Genomic DNA, 17,692 nt, shown 5'->3' on the forward strand with positions numbered 1-17,692 from the left:
GGCCTCTAACAACCATGCAAAAATTGGTCCATATCGGTCCATAATTATATATAGCTCCCATATAAACCGATCCCCAGATTTGACCATCGGAGCCTCTTGGAGGAGCAAACTTCATCCGATCCGGTTGAAATTTACTACGTGGTCTTAGTATAGGGTTTTTAACAACCATGCAAAAATTGGTCCATATCGGTCCATAATTATATATAGCCCCCATATAAACCGATCCCCAGATTTGAACTCCGGAGCCTCTTGGAGGGGCAAAATTCATCCGATCCGGTTGAAATTTGGTACCTGATGTTAGTTTACGGCCTCTAATAACCATGCAAAAATTGGTCCATATCGGTCCATAATTATATATAGCTCCCATATAAACCGTCCCCAGATTTGACGTCCGGAACCTCTTGGAGGAGCAAAAGTCATCCGATACGGTTGATATTTGGTACATTTTGTCAATATATGGCCTCTAACAGCCATATAAAAATTGGTCCATATGGGTCTTTAGTTATATATAGCCGATGACTTATTACACAAAAATTGGTCCATATCGCCAAAAATAATCTACCAAAACTTTATTTCCATAGAAAATTTTGTCAAATTTTATTACTATAGAAACTTTTGCAAAATTTTCATTTCTATAGAAAGTTTTGTCAAAAGTTTATTTCTATACAAATGTTTGTCAAAATTTTATTTCCATAGAAAATTTTGTCAAAATTTTATTTCTATAGAAAATTTTGTAATCTACCAAAACTTTATTTCCATAGAAAATTTTGTCAAATTTTATTACTATAGAAAGTTTTGTTAAAATTTCATTTCTATAGAAAGTTTTGTCAAAAGTTTATTTCTATAGAAATGTTTGTCAAAATTTTATTTCTATAGAAAATTTTGTAAAAAATTTATTTCTGTAGAAAATTTTGTCAACATTTTATTTCTATACAAAATTTTGTCAAAATTTCATTTCTATACAAAATTTTGTCAACATTTTATTTCTATAGAAATTTTTGTCAAATTGTATTGCTATAGAAAATTTTGTCAACATTTTACTTCCATAGAAAATTTTGTCAACATTTTATTTCTATAGAAAATTTTGTCAAGTTTTTATTTCTATAGAAAATTATGTCAAATTTTTATTTCTATAGAAAATTTTGTCAAAATTTTATTTCTATAGAAAATTTTGTCAAGGTTTCATTTCTATAGAAAATTTTGTCAAAATTTTATTTCTATAGAAAATTTTGTCAAACTAGATTATATACGTATTTAATCGGCCTTTTTTTGTTTAATATATACCCCGTATGGGCTAACTTACAATTTAGAAGACAGTGTTAAAAAGTTTTACGATACCTTGCCATCGGCAAGTGTTATCGCAACCCAAGTAATTCGATTGTGGATGACAGCCTTTAGTAGAAGTTCCTACGCAATCCATGGTGGAGGGTACATAAGATTCGGCCTGGCCGAACTTACGGCCGTATATACTTGTTTTTATTGAAAAAATAAAAATTTTGTAACAAACGAATTTTTTTGGTGATAAAAGTTTAAAATTTTCGAAGCAATTCAAAAAACTCTAACAAAAGAAAAACGTTTTCGGTACACGTTTTCCAAACGTTTTTTTTCTTTGCGTGTAAAATCTGAAAATTTTACATTGAGTTTTAAGCAATTTTCATGATCAGTGCGCCTTCTATACAAGAAGTAAAATCGGTCTATATGGAGGCCTTACAAAGTGGACCGATAAAAACTTAATCCATTTTTGTGAGCCTAAAATACCAGAATATTTACAATTTCAGGCAAATCGGATAAAAATTACTTTTTCTAGAAACCCGTTCTTATGGGGGCTATACTAAAACATGGACCGATACTCACCGTTTTCGGCACACCTCTTTATGGTCCTAAAATACCTCTAGATTTCCAATTTCAGGCAAATTGGATAACAACTACGGATTCTAGAAGCCCAAGAGGTAAAATCGGGAGATCGGTCTATATGGGGGCTATACCAAAACATGAACCGATACTCACCATTTTTGGCATACCTCTTTATGGTCCGAAAATACCTCTAGATTTCCAATTTCAGGTAAATTGGATAGAAACTGCGGTTTCTAGAAGCCCAATAATTAAAATCGTGAAATCGGTCTATATGGGAACCATACCAAAACATGGACCGATACTCACCATTTTTGACGCACCTCTTTATAGTCCTAAAATACCTCTAGGTTTCCAATTTCAGGAAAATTGGATAAAACCTACGGTTTCTATAAGCCCAAGAAATAAAATCGTGAAATCGGTCTATATGGGAACCATACCATAACATGGACCGATACTCACCATTTTTGACACACCTCTTTATAGTCCTATAATACCTCTAGGTTTCCAATTTCAGGAAAATTGGATAAAACCTACGGTTTCTTTAAGCCCAATACCCCAAATCGGGAAATCGGTTTATATGGGGACTAAATCAAAACCTGGAACGATATATCCCATCTTCGAACTTAACCAGCCTGCAGACAAAAGGCGAGATTGTGCAACATTTCAGCACGATTGCTTCATTATTGAAGACTGTAGCGTGATTACAACAGACAGACAGACGGACATGGTTATATCGTCTTAGAATTTCTCCCTGATCACGAATATATATACTTTATATAGTCGAAAATCAATATTTCGATGTGTTTCAAACGGAATGACAAACTTATTATACCCCCATCACCATTCTATGGTGGTTGGTATAAAAATAAATGAATTTTTAGCGTGTATAATTTCATAAACTTCTCATAGTTATTTCAACATCTAAGCTGTGGTACACCCTATTAAAAACCACTACAGGAGTGTATTTTGTGTTAATTAGATATTTATTTACAATAATGAGAGAAAATACGAATTTGCGTGGAAATTACACACACACACGCTTATTAGCAACTCATTGCGTCGATGAATTTCAAATAAATGTCTTTTCTGTTTGGTTTGTTGGATGTTTGCTTAGTACAATTAACATTTATATGGGCAACAAACTCTCGGCATTCATATCCTCATCATCGGAGTCGGGGGTGCTGTCGTGCTTTATAGCACCAGTACGGGGACGTTGTGCGGGAGGACCCAAAGGATCCGTATGCTGAGCCACTGTGGAAGAGTAAAATTTAATTAAAAAAAAGTTTGCTAATTAAGGTAGAAGATTTTTGTTTTGGTGATTACCGGAATATCCTGCTTCAGCGGTACGAACATAATGTTCGCCATTAAAATTATCCGAGATGGGATGCGATAAACCAATGTCCTGATCGGGTATTCTGTCGTTACGAAATGCTGGAAGACAAAATATAATGCATCAACAAATAGCACCTACTAGAAAAATTTACAAAAATCGTGATCAAATTTGAAAATATATTTTATTATAAAATTAAATGATTCAATTAATTTTCAACAAAACCAAGAAACAATCGCATTCATTAATTGAATCAATTATATTTTTGCTTTGTTGAATTAATTTTTTTTAATTGCTATCAGTAATTAGTATAAGTGAATCATTTAATTACATCGCTTTAATTAAATTAATTGAATCGATTATAGTTTTAATTAGATCAATTGCACTAATTTTTAATTTCCTTCAGCAATTAATATCATTATATCAATGAATGTATAAATCCTAATTAAAAATTAATTGAATCACTTAACTTCACTCTAGAAGTCAAAAAAAGTTCTTTAATTAACTCAATTATATTTTTATTTGGGTTAATTAATTTTCTAATTGCGATCAGGACCCATCAAGAATCAATTATATTCATTAATTGACTAAATTATATTTTTTAACCCTTTCACTACCGAAATAGACCTAATGTTAAAAATTTTAATTTTTCTTCTGGGTTTACTTGTACTAACATCATGTAGAACAAAAATTGTCATTTTGAGAACCTACCACAATTACTTCAAGAGCTATATGAGCTTGTTCTGAAAACTTGATTTTTGAATTGTAACTAAATGGCCTGAGGAAAATAAGCGCGCTGTTTGGTCTTTAATATATTTCGAAGTATGAGAAAAAATACAAAAAAGGGCCCAAAAAAATAATCAACTATAGTTTTTGTATTAATGTCCATTTATTAGAGGCATACAGTAGGAAAATGGACTCAACATTTCGTATATTTTGCTTATTTTTAAAGAAGTTTATAAAAATTAATTTTAGTGATCACCAATATGGAAAATATTTATAGCTTATTTAGATTAAAGTCTTTACTTTAAAATAACATCAAGAAATAAATCGAAACTAAGTGGGAAAATAGAGTTTGGTGTCGTTTTCGAATGTCCTTCTAGGTGGACATCGGTAGTGAAAGGGTTAATTGGATTACTTAATTAATATGACAACTGAATCTGGAAGCCAAAATGTACCCAACAAGTATCGATCATATTCATTAATTTAATCAATTATATTTTTAATTGGATTAAACATTTCATTAATTGCGATCATAATATCCGAAATTGCAGTAATTTCAATTAAAAAATAATTAATTATACCTCTTAAACGACTGCTTCCCATTCTCCCCGAGGCAGCTGAGGACAAACGCTGCTGTTGATATCTTTGCTCATTTTCCCTTTCCGTTTGGGCCTTATGCAAGCGGGCATATTCCAGGGAGTATTTTTCATTTAACTCCATCATTCCCAGGCTCTTTGTTACCTGTACCAATGCTCGTACACAATTGAGATTATCGGGAAACAAGGCGTAAATTTTTTCAAACATTCCCAAATACTGCTTTGGAGGCAGATAGGAATTGCGAAAGCAACTGGCTATGCGCAACATCAAATTGGGATCGTTGGGGTCTGCCAATACAGCCCTCTCGTAGTAGTAGAGGGCCTTCTCTATTGCCTGCAACTTAATGTAATAGGAGCCAATTGAACTGGCAATACTGATGTCACTGGGATTAATGCGATAGGCCTCATTGTAATACTGATTGGCTTCCTGGTGATCATTCAATTGTTCATAGATGGCGCCCACCTTTTCGAACAGATGGGAATCAATTTCTCCTGCCGATATGCCCAAAACTTGCAGATATGACTGCAGAGCTGTCGATGTACTATTCAGTTTGAAGTTTCCTCCGCCTATGGTGGTTGTGTTCAGCTTCTCCTGCAGTTTGGCACACTGGTAGTACACATGACTATGCTGCACCGAATGTGGAACCATAAGCTGTGCCTTTAAATTCTCAAATTGTTCTTCAGCCAAAGCAAAATCATTATCCTGCATGGCCACAAGGCCTAGATTATAGTTGGCCTCGAAATTGTCCGGCTGTATCTGCAATGCTCTCTCGAGTTTGTTGCGGGCTGCTGTGTAGTTTTGCTTCTGATAATCAATGATGCTGGCATTCACCAATGCCATGGCATTCGTTTGCAATGCTCCAATCTCATTCAATTGTTGGATGCAATGTGTTGCCATCTCCAAATTGCCCAACTAATTGAGTTAATTAAAATTGCATTTGATTCAATTTTTTGGAAATATTGAAAATCATGAGGGGAGAAATGAATGAGAAAAGTGAATTAAATTTTTGTTATTTGAAACGAATAACGATAATAATTTGAGCTTGAATTGCAAAACAACAATTTGTTCAACAATTTAATATTACAATGTATCAATAGAAACGAATCCGTAAAAATCCACATCCAGAGTAATGCTTATTGTATTTAATAGTATTAAATATTAAAAAAATAAATAAAATATTATTTTCATTTTGATGTATTAAATATTTTTGAATTGAATTACGTGGCATTTTACATTTGCATATACACATACATTTTAAATAAGTAATAGTATTTAAAATACTCGTTAAGAGTTTAATATAAATTTAAGAGTTCGAAATAAACTTAAAATAAACTCTGAAATTTTTTAGGGACCACATTATCCGCGGCTTAGGTTGAAGGTTTTGTCATTCGTTCAGAGATAAAATATCAACAAAATATATCCAATTGAAAACGAAGTCAATTAAAAAATAAAGTGATGCAATTAACTTTTTAATCAATTTAAACAAGTAAGGAAAGTCTAAAGTCGGAGGGGACCGACTGTATTATACCCTGCACCACTTTGTAGATCTTAACTTTGGATACCATATCACATCCGTCAAATGTGTTGGGCGCTATATACACACAAAAAAATACTACATTTATTTTATGAATAGTGTTCACAAAATTTTTCCAAATACGGGATTCATAAACTATATGAAAATAATTCATAAAATATAAAATACAGGTTTTCATTGACTACGAATGTATACATAATATGAATGGAATTTTTATACCCTAAACCACATAGTGGTCGGGTATAATAAGTTTGATCGGCCAAAAAATGTGCCTACCAGAAATATTGATTTTAGACCCCATAAAATATATACCGATCGACTCAGAATCACCTCCTGAGTCGATCTAGCGCTTGGTGTGGGAGCCACCGTTGTGCAATGGTTAGCATGCCCGCCTTGCATACACAAGGTCGTGGGTTCGATTCCTGCTACGACCGAACACCAAAAAGTTTTTCTGCGGTGGATTATCCCACCTCAGTAATGCTGGTGACATTTCTGAGGGTTTCAAAGCTTCTCTAAGTTGTTTCACTGCAATGTGAAAATCGTTACACAGAATCTTATTAAAAGTGAAAGTGAACAAGTATATACGGCCGTAAGTTCGGCCAGGCCGAATCTTATGTACCCTCCACCGTGGATTGCGTAGGAACTTCTACTAAAGGCTGTCATCCACAATCGAATTACTTGGGTTGCGATAACACTTGCCGATGGCAAGGTATCGTAAAACTTTTTAACACTGTCTTCTAAATTGTAAGGTAGCCCATACGGGGTATATATTAAACAAAAAAAGGCCGATTAAATACGTATATAATATAGTTTGACAAAATTTTCTATAGAAATAAAATTTTGACAAAATTTTCTATAGAAATGAAACCTTGACAAAATTTTCTATAGAAATAAAATTTTGACAAAATTTTCTATAGAAATAAAAATTTGACAAAATTTTCTATAGAAATAAAAACTTGACAAAATTTTCTATAGAAATAAAATGTTGACAAAATTTTCTATGGAAGTAAAATGTTGACAAAATTTTCTATAGCAATACAATTTTGACAAAAATTTCTATAGAAATAAAATGTTGACAAAATATTGTATAGAAATAAAATTTTGACAAAATTTTGTATAGAAATAAAATGTTGACAAAATTTTCTACAGAAATAAATTTTTTACAAAATTTTCTATAGAAATAAAATTTTGACAAACATTTCTATAGAAATAAACTTTTGACAAAACTTTCTATAGAAATGAAATTTTAACAAAACTTTCTATAGTAATAAAATTTGACAAAATTTTCTATGGAAATAAAGTTTAGGTAGATTACAAAATTTTCTATAGAAATAAAATTTTGACAAAATTTTCTATGGAAATAAAATTTTGACAAACATTTGTATAGAAATAAACTTTTGACAAAACTTTCTATAGAAATGAAATTTTGACAAAACTTTCTATAGTAATAAAATTTGACAAAATTTTCTATGGAAATAAAGTTTTGGTAGATTATTTTTGGCGATATGGACCAATTTTTGTGTAATAAGTCATCGGCTATATATAACTAAAGACCGATATGGACCAATTTTTGCATGGTTGTTAGAGGCCGTATACTAACATCAGGTACCAAATTTCAACCGGATCGGATAAATTTTGCCCCTCCAAAAGTCTCCGGAGGTCAAATCTGGGGATCGGTTTATATGGGGGCTATATATAATTATCGACCGATATGGACCAATTTTTGCATGGTTGTTAGAGACCATATACTAACATCAGGTACCAAATATCAATCGGATCGGATGAATTTTGCCCCTCCAAGAGGCTCCGGAGGTCAAATCTGGGGATCGGTTTATATGGGGGCTATATATAATTATGGACCGATATGGACCAATTTTTGCATGGTTGTTAGAGACCGTATACTAAGACCACGTACCAAATTTAAACCGGATCGGATGAATTTTGCTGCTCCGGGAGGCTCCCCAAGCCAAATTTGGGGATCGGTTTATATGGGGGCTATACGTAAACGTGGTCCGATATGGCCCATTTTCAATACCATCCGACCTACATCAATAACAACTACTTGTGCCTAGTTTCAAGTCGATAGCTTGTTTCGTTCGGAAGTTAGCGTGATTTCTACAGACGGACGGACAGCCGGACAGACGGACGGACGGACGGACATGCTTAGATCGACTCAGAATTTCACCACGACCCAGAATATATATACTTTATGGGGTCTTAGAGCAATATTTCGATGTGTTACAAACGGAATGACAAAGTTAATATACCCCCATCCTATGGTGGAGGGTATAAAAACGAAGGTAAGCAGTTCTAATTTTGAAGTAAAAGGTTTACCACAAATATGTAAGATTTGTCCAAATGAATGAAAAAAGTTCAATAAAATCATTCCATATATGAATTCAATTCAGTTAAATTTTTTCATTCTGTAGTATAGTGGTACATAAATATGGTAAAATGTTAACTAATATATGGAATGCATTCTACCTAATTTCTACGAAAATCACATCGTCCAAACAAATAAAAATGTCTTTGACGCTACAGGAAGTTCAACTTTCTTCACAATGAGTTCATTATACCCTTCGCCACACTGTGGAACAGGGTATTATAAGTTAGTGCATATGTTTGTAACACCCAGAAGGAGACGAGATAGACACATGGTGTCTTTGGCAAAAATGCTCAGGGTGGGTTCCTGAGTCGATATAGCGATGTCCGTCTGACCGTCTGTCCGTGAACACATTTTTGTAATCAAAGTCTAGGTCGCAGTTTTAGTCCAATTGACTTCAAATTTGGCACAAGTATGTGTTTTGGCTCAGAATAGATCCCTATTGATTTTGGAAGAAATCGGTTCAGATTTAGATATAGCTCCCATGTATATATTTCGCCCGATATGGACTATATGGCCCCAGAAGCCAGAGTTTTACCCCAATTGGCTTAAAATTTTGCACAAGAAAAACAATTAGTACTAAAGTCAAGTGTGCCAAATTTTATTGAAATCGGTTCAGATTTCGATATAGCTCCCATATATATCTTTCGCCCGATATGGACTAATATGGTCCCAGAAGCCAGAGTTTTACCCCAATTTGGTTGAAATTTTGCACTAGAAGTACAATTAGTAGTGTAGTCAAGTGTGGCAAATTTTATTGAAATCGGTTCAGATTTAGATGTAGCTCCCATATATATCGTTCGCCCGATTTACTCTTAAATGACCATAGTGGCCAATCTTTTACTCCGATTTAATTGAAATTTTGCACAGGGAGTAGATTTAGCATTGTAGCTATGCGTGCCAAATTTGATTGAAATCGGTTCAGATTTAGATATAGCTCCCATATATAGCTTTCGCCCGATTTACACTCATATGACCACAGAGGCCAATTTTTTACTGCGATTTAGTTGAAATTTTACACAGGGAGTAGAATTAGCATTGTAGCTATGCGTGCCAAATTTGGTTGACATCGGTTCAGATTTAGATATAGCTCCCATATATATGTTTTTCTGATTTCGACAAAAATGGTCAAAATACCAACATTTTCCTTGTTAAATCGTCACTGCTTAGTCGAAAAGTTGTAAAAATTACTCTAATTTTCCTCTACTTCTAATACATATATATCAAGCGATAAATCATAAATAAAAGTTTGTGAAGTTTCCTTAAAATTGCTTCATATTTAAATCTTTCCCATATTTATACCCTGCGCCACACTGTGGAAAAGGGTATTATAAGTTAGTGCATATGTTTGTAACACCCAGAAGGAGACGAGATAGACACATGATGTCTTTGGCAATAATGCTCGGGGTGGTTCCCTGAGTCGATATAACCATGTCCGTCCGTCTGTCTGTGAACACATTTTTGTGATCAAAGTCTAGGTCGCAGTTTAAGTCCAATCGACTTCAAATTTGGCACATGTTCCTGTTTTGGGTCAGAATAGAACCCTATTGATTTTGGAAGAAATCGGTTCAGATTTAGATATAGCTCCCATATATATCTTTCGCCCGATATGCACTTATATGGATCCAGAAGCCAGAGTTTTATCCCGATTTTCTTGAAATTTTGCACGAGGAGTACAATTGGTAGTATAGTCGAGTTTGCAAAATTTGATTGAAATCGGTTCAGATTTAGATATAGCTCCCATATGTATCTTTTTATACATTAGTTAACATTTTCCCATATTTATTTACCACTATATTACAGAATAAACAAGTAAGGAAAGTCTAAAGTCGGGCGGGGCCCACTATATTATACCCTGCACCACTTTGTAGATCTAAATTTTCGGTACCATATCACATCCGTCAAATGTGTTGGGTGCTATATATAAAGGTTTGTCCCAAATACATACATTTAAATATCACTCGATTTGGACAGAATTTAATAGACTTTTACAAAATTTATAGACTCAAAATTTAAGTCGGCTAATGCACTAGGGCGAAACACAATGATTGTAAAACAAGTATAAACGGCCGTAAGTTCGGCCAGGCCGAATCTTATGTACCCTCCACCATGGATTGCGTAGAAACTTCTACGAAAGACTGTTATACACAATTGAAATACTTGGTTTGTGGTATCTTAAATCGTTTTCTAAATTGTGAGTTAACCCACACGTGGTATATATTAGACAAAAAGGTATGTAAGTCTACAAATAATTACGAATCGATATGGACTTTTGCACGGTACGTAGGGAGCCAGATTTGAAATATGGGGGTCGCTTATATGGGGGCTATATACAATTATGAACTTGATATGGACCAATTTGGTACCACCACGTACCAAATTTCAACCAGATCGGATGAATTTTGCTTCCCCACAAGGCACCGGAGGTCAAATCTGGGGATCGGTTTATATGGGGGCTATATATAATTATGGACTGATATGAACCAATTTATGCATGGTTGTTGGATACCATATACTAGCATCACGTACCAAATTTCAACCGAATCCGATGAATTTTGATCTTCCAAGGGGCTCCGGAGTTCAAATCTGGGGATCGGTTTATATGGGGGCTATACATAATTATGGTCCGATTTTGACCAATTTTTGCATGGTCATTAGAGACGATATACTAACACCACGTACCAAATTTCAGCCGGATATGATGAAATTTGCTTCTCTTCGAGGCTCCGCAAGCCAAATCTGGGGATCGGTTTAAATGGGGGCTATATATAATTATGGACCGATATGGACCAATTTTTGCATGGGTGTTAAAGATCATATACCAACACAATGTACCAAATTTCAGCCGGATCGGATGAAATTTGCTTCTCTTAGAGGCTCCGAAAGCCAAATCGGGGGATCGTTTTATATGGGAGCTATATATAATTATGGACCGATGTGGACCAATTTTTGCATGGTTGATAGATACCATATACCAATACCATCTACCAAATTTCGTCCGAATCGGATGAAATTTGCTTCTCTTTGAGGCTCCGCAAGCCAAATCTGGAGATCGGTTTATATGGGGTCTATATATAATTATGGACCGATGTGGACCAATTTTTGCACGGTTTTTAGAGACCATATGCCAACACCATGTACCAAACTTCAGCCGGATCGGATGAAATTTGCTTCTTTTAGAGGGTTTGAAAGCCAAATTTGGTGGTCCGTTTATATGGGAGCTATACGTAAAAGTGAACCGATGTGGCCCATTTGCAACACCATCTGACCTACATCAATAACAATTACTTGTGCCAAGTTTCAAGTCGATAGCTTGTTTCGTTCGGAAGTTAGCGTGATTTCAACGGATGGACGGACGGACGGACATGCTCAGATCGACTCAGAATTTCACCACGACCCAGAATATATATACTTTATGGGGTCTTAGAGCAGTATTTCGATGTGTTCGGTTAGGTTAGGTTAAAGTGGCAGCCCGATTAAGATTCAGGCTCACTTAGACTATTCAGTCCATTGTGATACCACATTAACTAAAAGTACCTATTACATATGGGCACTTCTAGTTTTAACCGCTGAACCTTCTTGATTATTTTTCTTTGTTGAACCAACCAGATTGTTCCAAAAATATTAGCAGACTGCTTAAGTTAACGTTTTCCAGATCCGCCAGTAATCTGAAGCTGAAGCTCCTAAAAGTTGCTTGCGCTTTACACAAAATGCAGGACACTCACACAAGAGGTGTTTAATTGATTCTCTTTCCTCCGCATCATGACAGCTCATACAATAGTCATTATACTTCGCGCCAATAGTTTTTGCAAAATCGCCTATCAGACAGCGACCCGTTATAGCAGATATCAGGAGTGATATCTGACGTCTCGAGAACATTAGCATATCTAGTGTGCGGTTTAAGTTGAAATGGGGCCATATTTGCTTGGTGTCGTTACAACCCTTGCAATTCTCCCATCGAACATTTGCCATCATAACAGCCTTCTCACGCAGCATGAGCTTGCAGGTAGCTAGGGGCATACCAACAAATTCTAGTTCCCTTGGAATATGTAAGGTAGTCCCTAGCCTTGCCAACTCATCCGCTTCGCAGTTCCCCCGTATGTTCCTATGGCCAGGCACCCATATTAGGTGAGTATTGTACTGCTCAGCCATCTCATTGAGAGATTTGCGGCAATCGATGGCCGTTTTCGAGTTGAGGAACACAGAGTCCAAGGATTTTATTGCAGGTTGACTGTCTGAGTATATATTAATGCCCACATTTTTTGGAACATTACTTCTCAGCCAATTCGCCACCTCTCTTATTGCTAATATTTCAGCCTGAAAAACACTACAGTGATCAGGTAATCTTTTCGCTATTCGAAGTTCCAGATCTTTAGAATATACTCCGAAACCTACTTGGCTATCCAATTTGGAGCCATCAGTGTAGAAATCTATACATCTTTTATTCCCCGGGGTCCGTGTACACCACGCCTCACTGTTGGGAATTAGAGTCTCAAACTTTTTGTCGAAAAGTGGACTCGCCAAAGTGTAATCCACTACGTTAGGCACATCTGGCATTATTTTGAGGACCGAACTGTGACCGTAACTTTTTTCCGACCACAGCGATAGCTCGCGCAACCGCACAGCCGTTGTTGCAGCTGACTGTTTGGCCAAAATGTCTAAAGGCAATAGATGCAGTATGACATTAAGGGAGTTTGTTCCTGTCTTGCTGAATGCACCTGAGATACACAAGCACGCCATACGCTGAACTTTGTCTAAACTTGTCGGCTGGTGAAGTGCCGGCCACCAGACTACAACACCATATAGCATTATAGGTCTAACCACTGCCGTGTATAGCCAATGTACAATTTTTGGTTTCAGTGCCCACTTTTTCCCTATTGCCTTTTTGCACGAGTATAAAGCTACCGTTGCTTTCCTCGCCCTTTCTTCAATATTAAGCTTAAAGTTCAGCTTCCTGTCCAAAATAACGCCAAGGTATTTTGCACACTCCCTAAAGGGAATTTCAATACCCCCTAAGGAAATGGGCCTAACTGTGGGAGTTTTGCGATCTTTGCAGTACATGACTATTTCTGTCTTTGCAGGATTTACCCCAAGACCATTATCTTTCGCCCATTTCTCAGTCATCCGGAGGGCTCTCTGTATAATATCTCTAATTGTTGATGGGAATTTTCCCCTGACTGCTAGCGCCACATCATCTGCGTATGCCACCACTTGTATCCTTTCTTTTTCTAGGGAAACCAGAAGGTCGTTTATAGCAACATTCCAAAGAAGAGGTGATAGAACTCCTCCTTGAGGAGTGCCTCTGTTCACATACTTTTGTATGTTTGCTTGTCCTAGTGTGGCTGAAATACGTCTCTTCATTAGCAGTTCGTCTAACAGCCTGAGTATACATGGATCAACATTCAGAGTTGTCAGTCCATTTAATATCGAGCTCGGATGGACATTATTGAACGCCCCTTCGATGTCTAGAAACGCCACGATTGTGTATTCTTTGACAGATAGTGAGCTTTCAATAAAGCTGACTAGTTCATGTAGTGCGGTCTCAGTAGACCTGCCCTTCGAGTATGCATGCTGTCGTTTCGAGAACAAACTTGAATCGATGCTAGTTCTAAGATAAATATCTATCATCCTCTCCAGAGTCTTAAGTAGGAATGAGGATAAGCTGATTGGTCGGAAATCCTTCGCCCTCGAGTGAGAGGCTTTTCCCGCTTTAGGTATGAAAACGACTTTTGTTTCCCTCCACTTTCCTGGGATATATGATGTGTTACAAACGGAAAGACAAAGTTAATATACCCCCCATCCTATGGTGGAGGGTATAAAAAGGCCGATTAAATACGTACATATATAATTAAGTTTAAAGTTTCTATAGTAATAAAATTTTGACAACATTTTATATAGAAGTAAAGTTTGGAAAAAATTTTCTATAGAAATTAACTTTGGAAAAATTTTTCTATAGAAATAAAATTTTGACAAAATTTTCTATAGAAATAAAATTTTGACAAAATTTTCTATAGAAATAACATTTTGACAATGTTTTCTATAAAAATACAATTTTGGTAGATTATTTTTGGCTCGAGTGGCAACCATGATTATGAACCGATATGGACCAATTTTTGTGTGATTGAGGATCGGCTATATATAACTATAGACCGATATGGACCAATTTTGGCATGGTTATTAGCGGCCTTATACTAACACCACGTTGCAACTTTCAACCGGATCGGATGCATTTTGCTCTTCCAAGAGGCTCCGGGGATCAAATCTGGGGATCGGTTTATATGGGGGCTATAGATAATTATGGACCGATATGGACCAATTCTTGCATGGTTGTTAGAGACCACATACTAACACCACATACCAAATTTCAACCGATTCGGATGAAGTTTGCTCCTCTAAGAGGCTCCGGAAGTCAAATCTGGGGATCGGCTTATATGGGAGCTATATATAATTATGGACCGATATGGACCAATTTTGGCATGGTTGTTAGAGACAATATACTAACACCATGCATTACATTTCAGCCGGATCGGATGAAATTTGGTTCTCTTAGGGCTCCGCAAGCCAAATCGGGGGATCGGTTTATATGTGGGCTATATGTAATTATGGACCGATATGGACCAATTTTTGCATGGTTGTTAGAGACTATATACTAACACCATGTACCACATTTCAGCCGGATCGGATGAAATTTGGTTCTCTTAGAGGCTCCGCAAGCCAAATCGGGGGATCAGTTTATATGGGGGCTATATATAATTATGGACCGATATGGACCAATTTTTGCATGGTTGTTAGAGACCATATACTAACACCATGTACCAAATTGCAGCCGGATCGGATGAAATTTGCTTCTCTTAGAGCAATCGCAAGCCAAATTTGGGTGTCCGTTTATATGGGGGCTATACGTAAAAGTAGACCGATATGGCCCATTTGCAATACCATCTGACCTACATCAATAGCAACTACATGTGCCAAGTTTCAAGTCGATAGCTGGTTTCGTTCGGAAGTTAGCGTGATTTCAACAGACGGACGGACGGACGGACATGCTTAGATCGACTCAGAATTTCACCACGACCCAGAATATATATACTTTATGGGGTCTTAGAGCAATATTTCTATGTGTTACAAACGGAATGACAAAGTTAATATACCCCCATCCTATGGTGGAGGGTATAATTAATTGGATCAATTAATTTCGTAATTGAATCAGAAATTTTTTTTTTTGTGTGTAATAAAAAAAATTGTTTGGCTAAGGTCAACTTGGCCTTAATAGCTCTGAAAATTCTTTCAAAACTAATGAAATCGTCTTTAAATTTGGTGACTTTTTGCGTCTTGACTACAAAGCAAAAACACTTTCCAAAATAGGAGAAGTTTTTCACTGAAAGACGATTTTAATTTCAAACATACCATAATTTCTACTTGAAGTGGAGTCTTAATTTGAGAATTTAAGTTGTCTTTAACTCTGATATCACGTGAAGAAAAAAAAGTTGAAAAACGAATAACTTATCAATTGTTTCCTAGAATCAAGTACGCAAAAGAGAATGTATCTTAAAGTTATCCTTACTTTAATTCTCCGCCTCGTTGGCTCGGAATTAATACCAAAATCATTAGTGTAAAGACAAAATCTTTGGAACCGGGCATACTTTTTTTGTTTGTCTGTGATTTCATGATATAATCAATTTTCATTAAGAAATATTTAATTGAATCAGAAATTCGTGATTGATCAGAAAATTTTATCTGTGTATATGAGAAAAGTTTTGCAAGCTCAAAAAACTCCTACAGGTTTGGCTAAATTGGCACATGTAGTCTAAGCCAATGCTATTGCTTTTGTTAAAAAATATTTAGGAAGATGAAAGGGCGAAGTGAAGATATGTTGTTCCCGCCCTTCGAAAGAAATCTTAGGCCAACTTTCCAAGAGACCTTTCAGAAAAAATTCTGCATTGCCGTAGGTCTTTCGGCTTCAATTCTTAAACCAGCTGTGGTTTGAAGGACGTTTCTCCACGTTGTTGACTAAGATAGGTCCAATTGCTGCAAACGGTAACTACACAGAAAAAAAAGTGTCTTGTAAATTTAAGGACCATTTTGACTTCCACATAGTTCAACAAATTTACTGTAATATAGTTCATTTTTCGTAACGACAACGAAAATTAACTTAGCTAAAGCAAAACTTATAAAAATTCAGTAAATGTTTTTTAGTTCACTAACTACGAAATGGGAAGGATTTTTCCTTAAATAAATTTCCAACACAGTAGTTAATGCATCGTTGATTCTATTATAAAAATACATGGGCAATATAAAAATCTTACTAGGAAATGTGGACAATTTACTAAGAAAAAAAATTGTATGGAAAAAAATTTTTGTAGTAAAAATTAACTTAACGACATTACCGATTCGTACGATGACTACCTACAGATTATTTCCCTTTTTATTATATGTTGGAGTGTTTTTGCTCACATTGAACATTTTAGTTAAAATAGAATAAAAATTAGTTAATATAATCCTTGACAGGTGTATATAATTTTTATACATTCCTCATAGATTTGGTATACATTTTACCTTAACTTATAGATAGAATTCCAACTAATCAATAAAAAATGTGTCTGGAAAATGTGAGTGCAGTGAATGATGTGATGTTAGAGGAATCAAAAACGCTTTTTATTGATAAAAAACAAATAACAGATTAAGGAACTGTATATTTCTGTTAATATGTTAGTTTAACATTAGTGCGGATTTTAAATTGATTTACATAAAAAATATACAACAAATATACAATACAAAATATACAACAGGATGATTTATATTTATTCTACATCTGGATCACAGGTTGAGAATCATCCATTTTTTGAATCTATATTTTTATGTTACAGCAATTCCTACAGGTGAGTACTAAGTTCGAGTTGTGCCGCTAAAATTAAAAATAAATCACTAAGCAAAGTATAAAATTATACGTCTTCGATACAAATTTATATATAACTTGATTGAGAATAGCCCAAATCAAGTTTTTTATAAAGATTATTTTTTATAATGGATTATTAAAGAAAACTTATCATGGAAATTGCAATTTAGCCGCTAAACTCGAACTTAATATCCACCTTAAATACTAAATACTATACTGACAAGTGGAAATTATGTCTAATTTTATAATATTTTTTATTTCAAATATATTCTGAGAATAATTTCAATAACGTCCCATTTGTCCATTATTATTTCAATAATGTACCTACTGGATGGATTTTTCAATGTGGTAAGTTTTTCTATAAACGGTATTTTGTCC

At 35.2% G+C, this 17,692-nt stretch overlaps 1 protein-coding gene across 1 annotated transcript in view; it reads right to left on the reverse strand.

Moving 5' to 3' along the window:
• Positions 1–2,814: 2,814 nt before the first annotated feature.
• nompB (intraflagellar transport protein 88-like protein nompB) overlaps positions 2,815–17,692 on the reverse strand; it is a 50,075-nt gene continuing 35,197 nt past the window's right edge. The window contains exons 6-8 of the mRNA XM_075290964.1: positions 4,489–5,416; positions 3,178–3,285; positions 2,815–3,105 (exon numbers count right to left, since the gene is read on the reverse strand). Coding sequence (XP_075147079.1) covers positions 2,981–3,105; positions 3,178–3,285; positions 4,489–5,416 — 1,161 coding nt within the window. The 3' untranslated portion in view covers positions 2,815–2,980. The remainder of the gene's footprint in view (positions 3,106–3,177; positions 3,286–4,488; positions 5,417–17,692) is intronic.

Source organism: Haematobia irritans, chromosome 1 (assembly GCF_050003625.1).
Source record: "Haematobia irritans isolate KBUSLIRL chromosome 1, ASM5000362v1, whole genome shotgun sequence".
NCBI lineage: Eukaryota > Metazoa > Arthropoda > Insecta > Diptera > Muscidae > Haematobia > Haematobia irritans.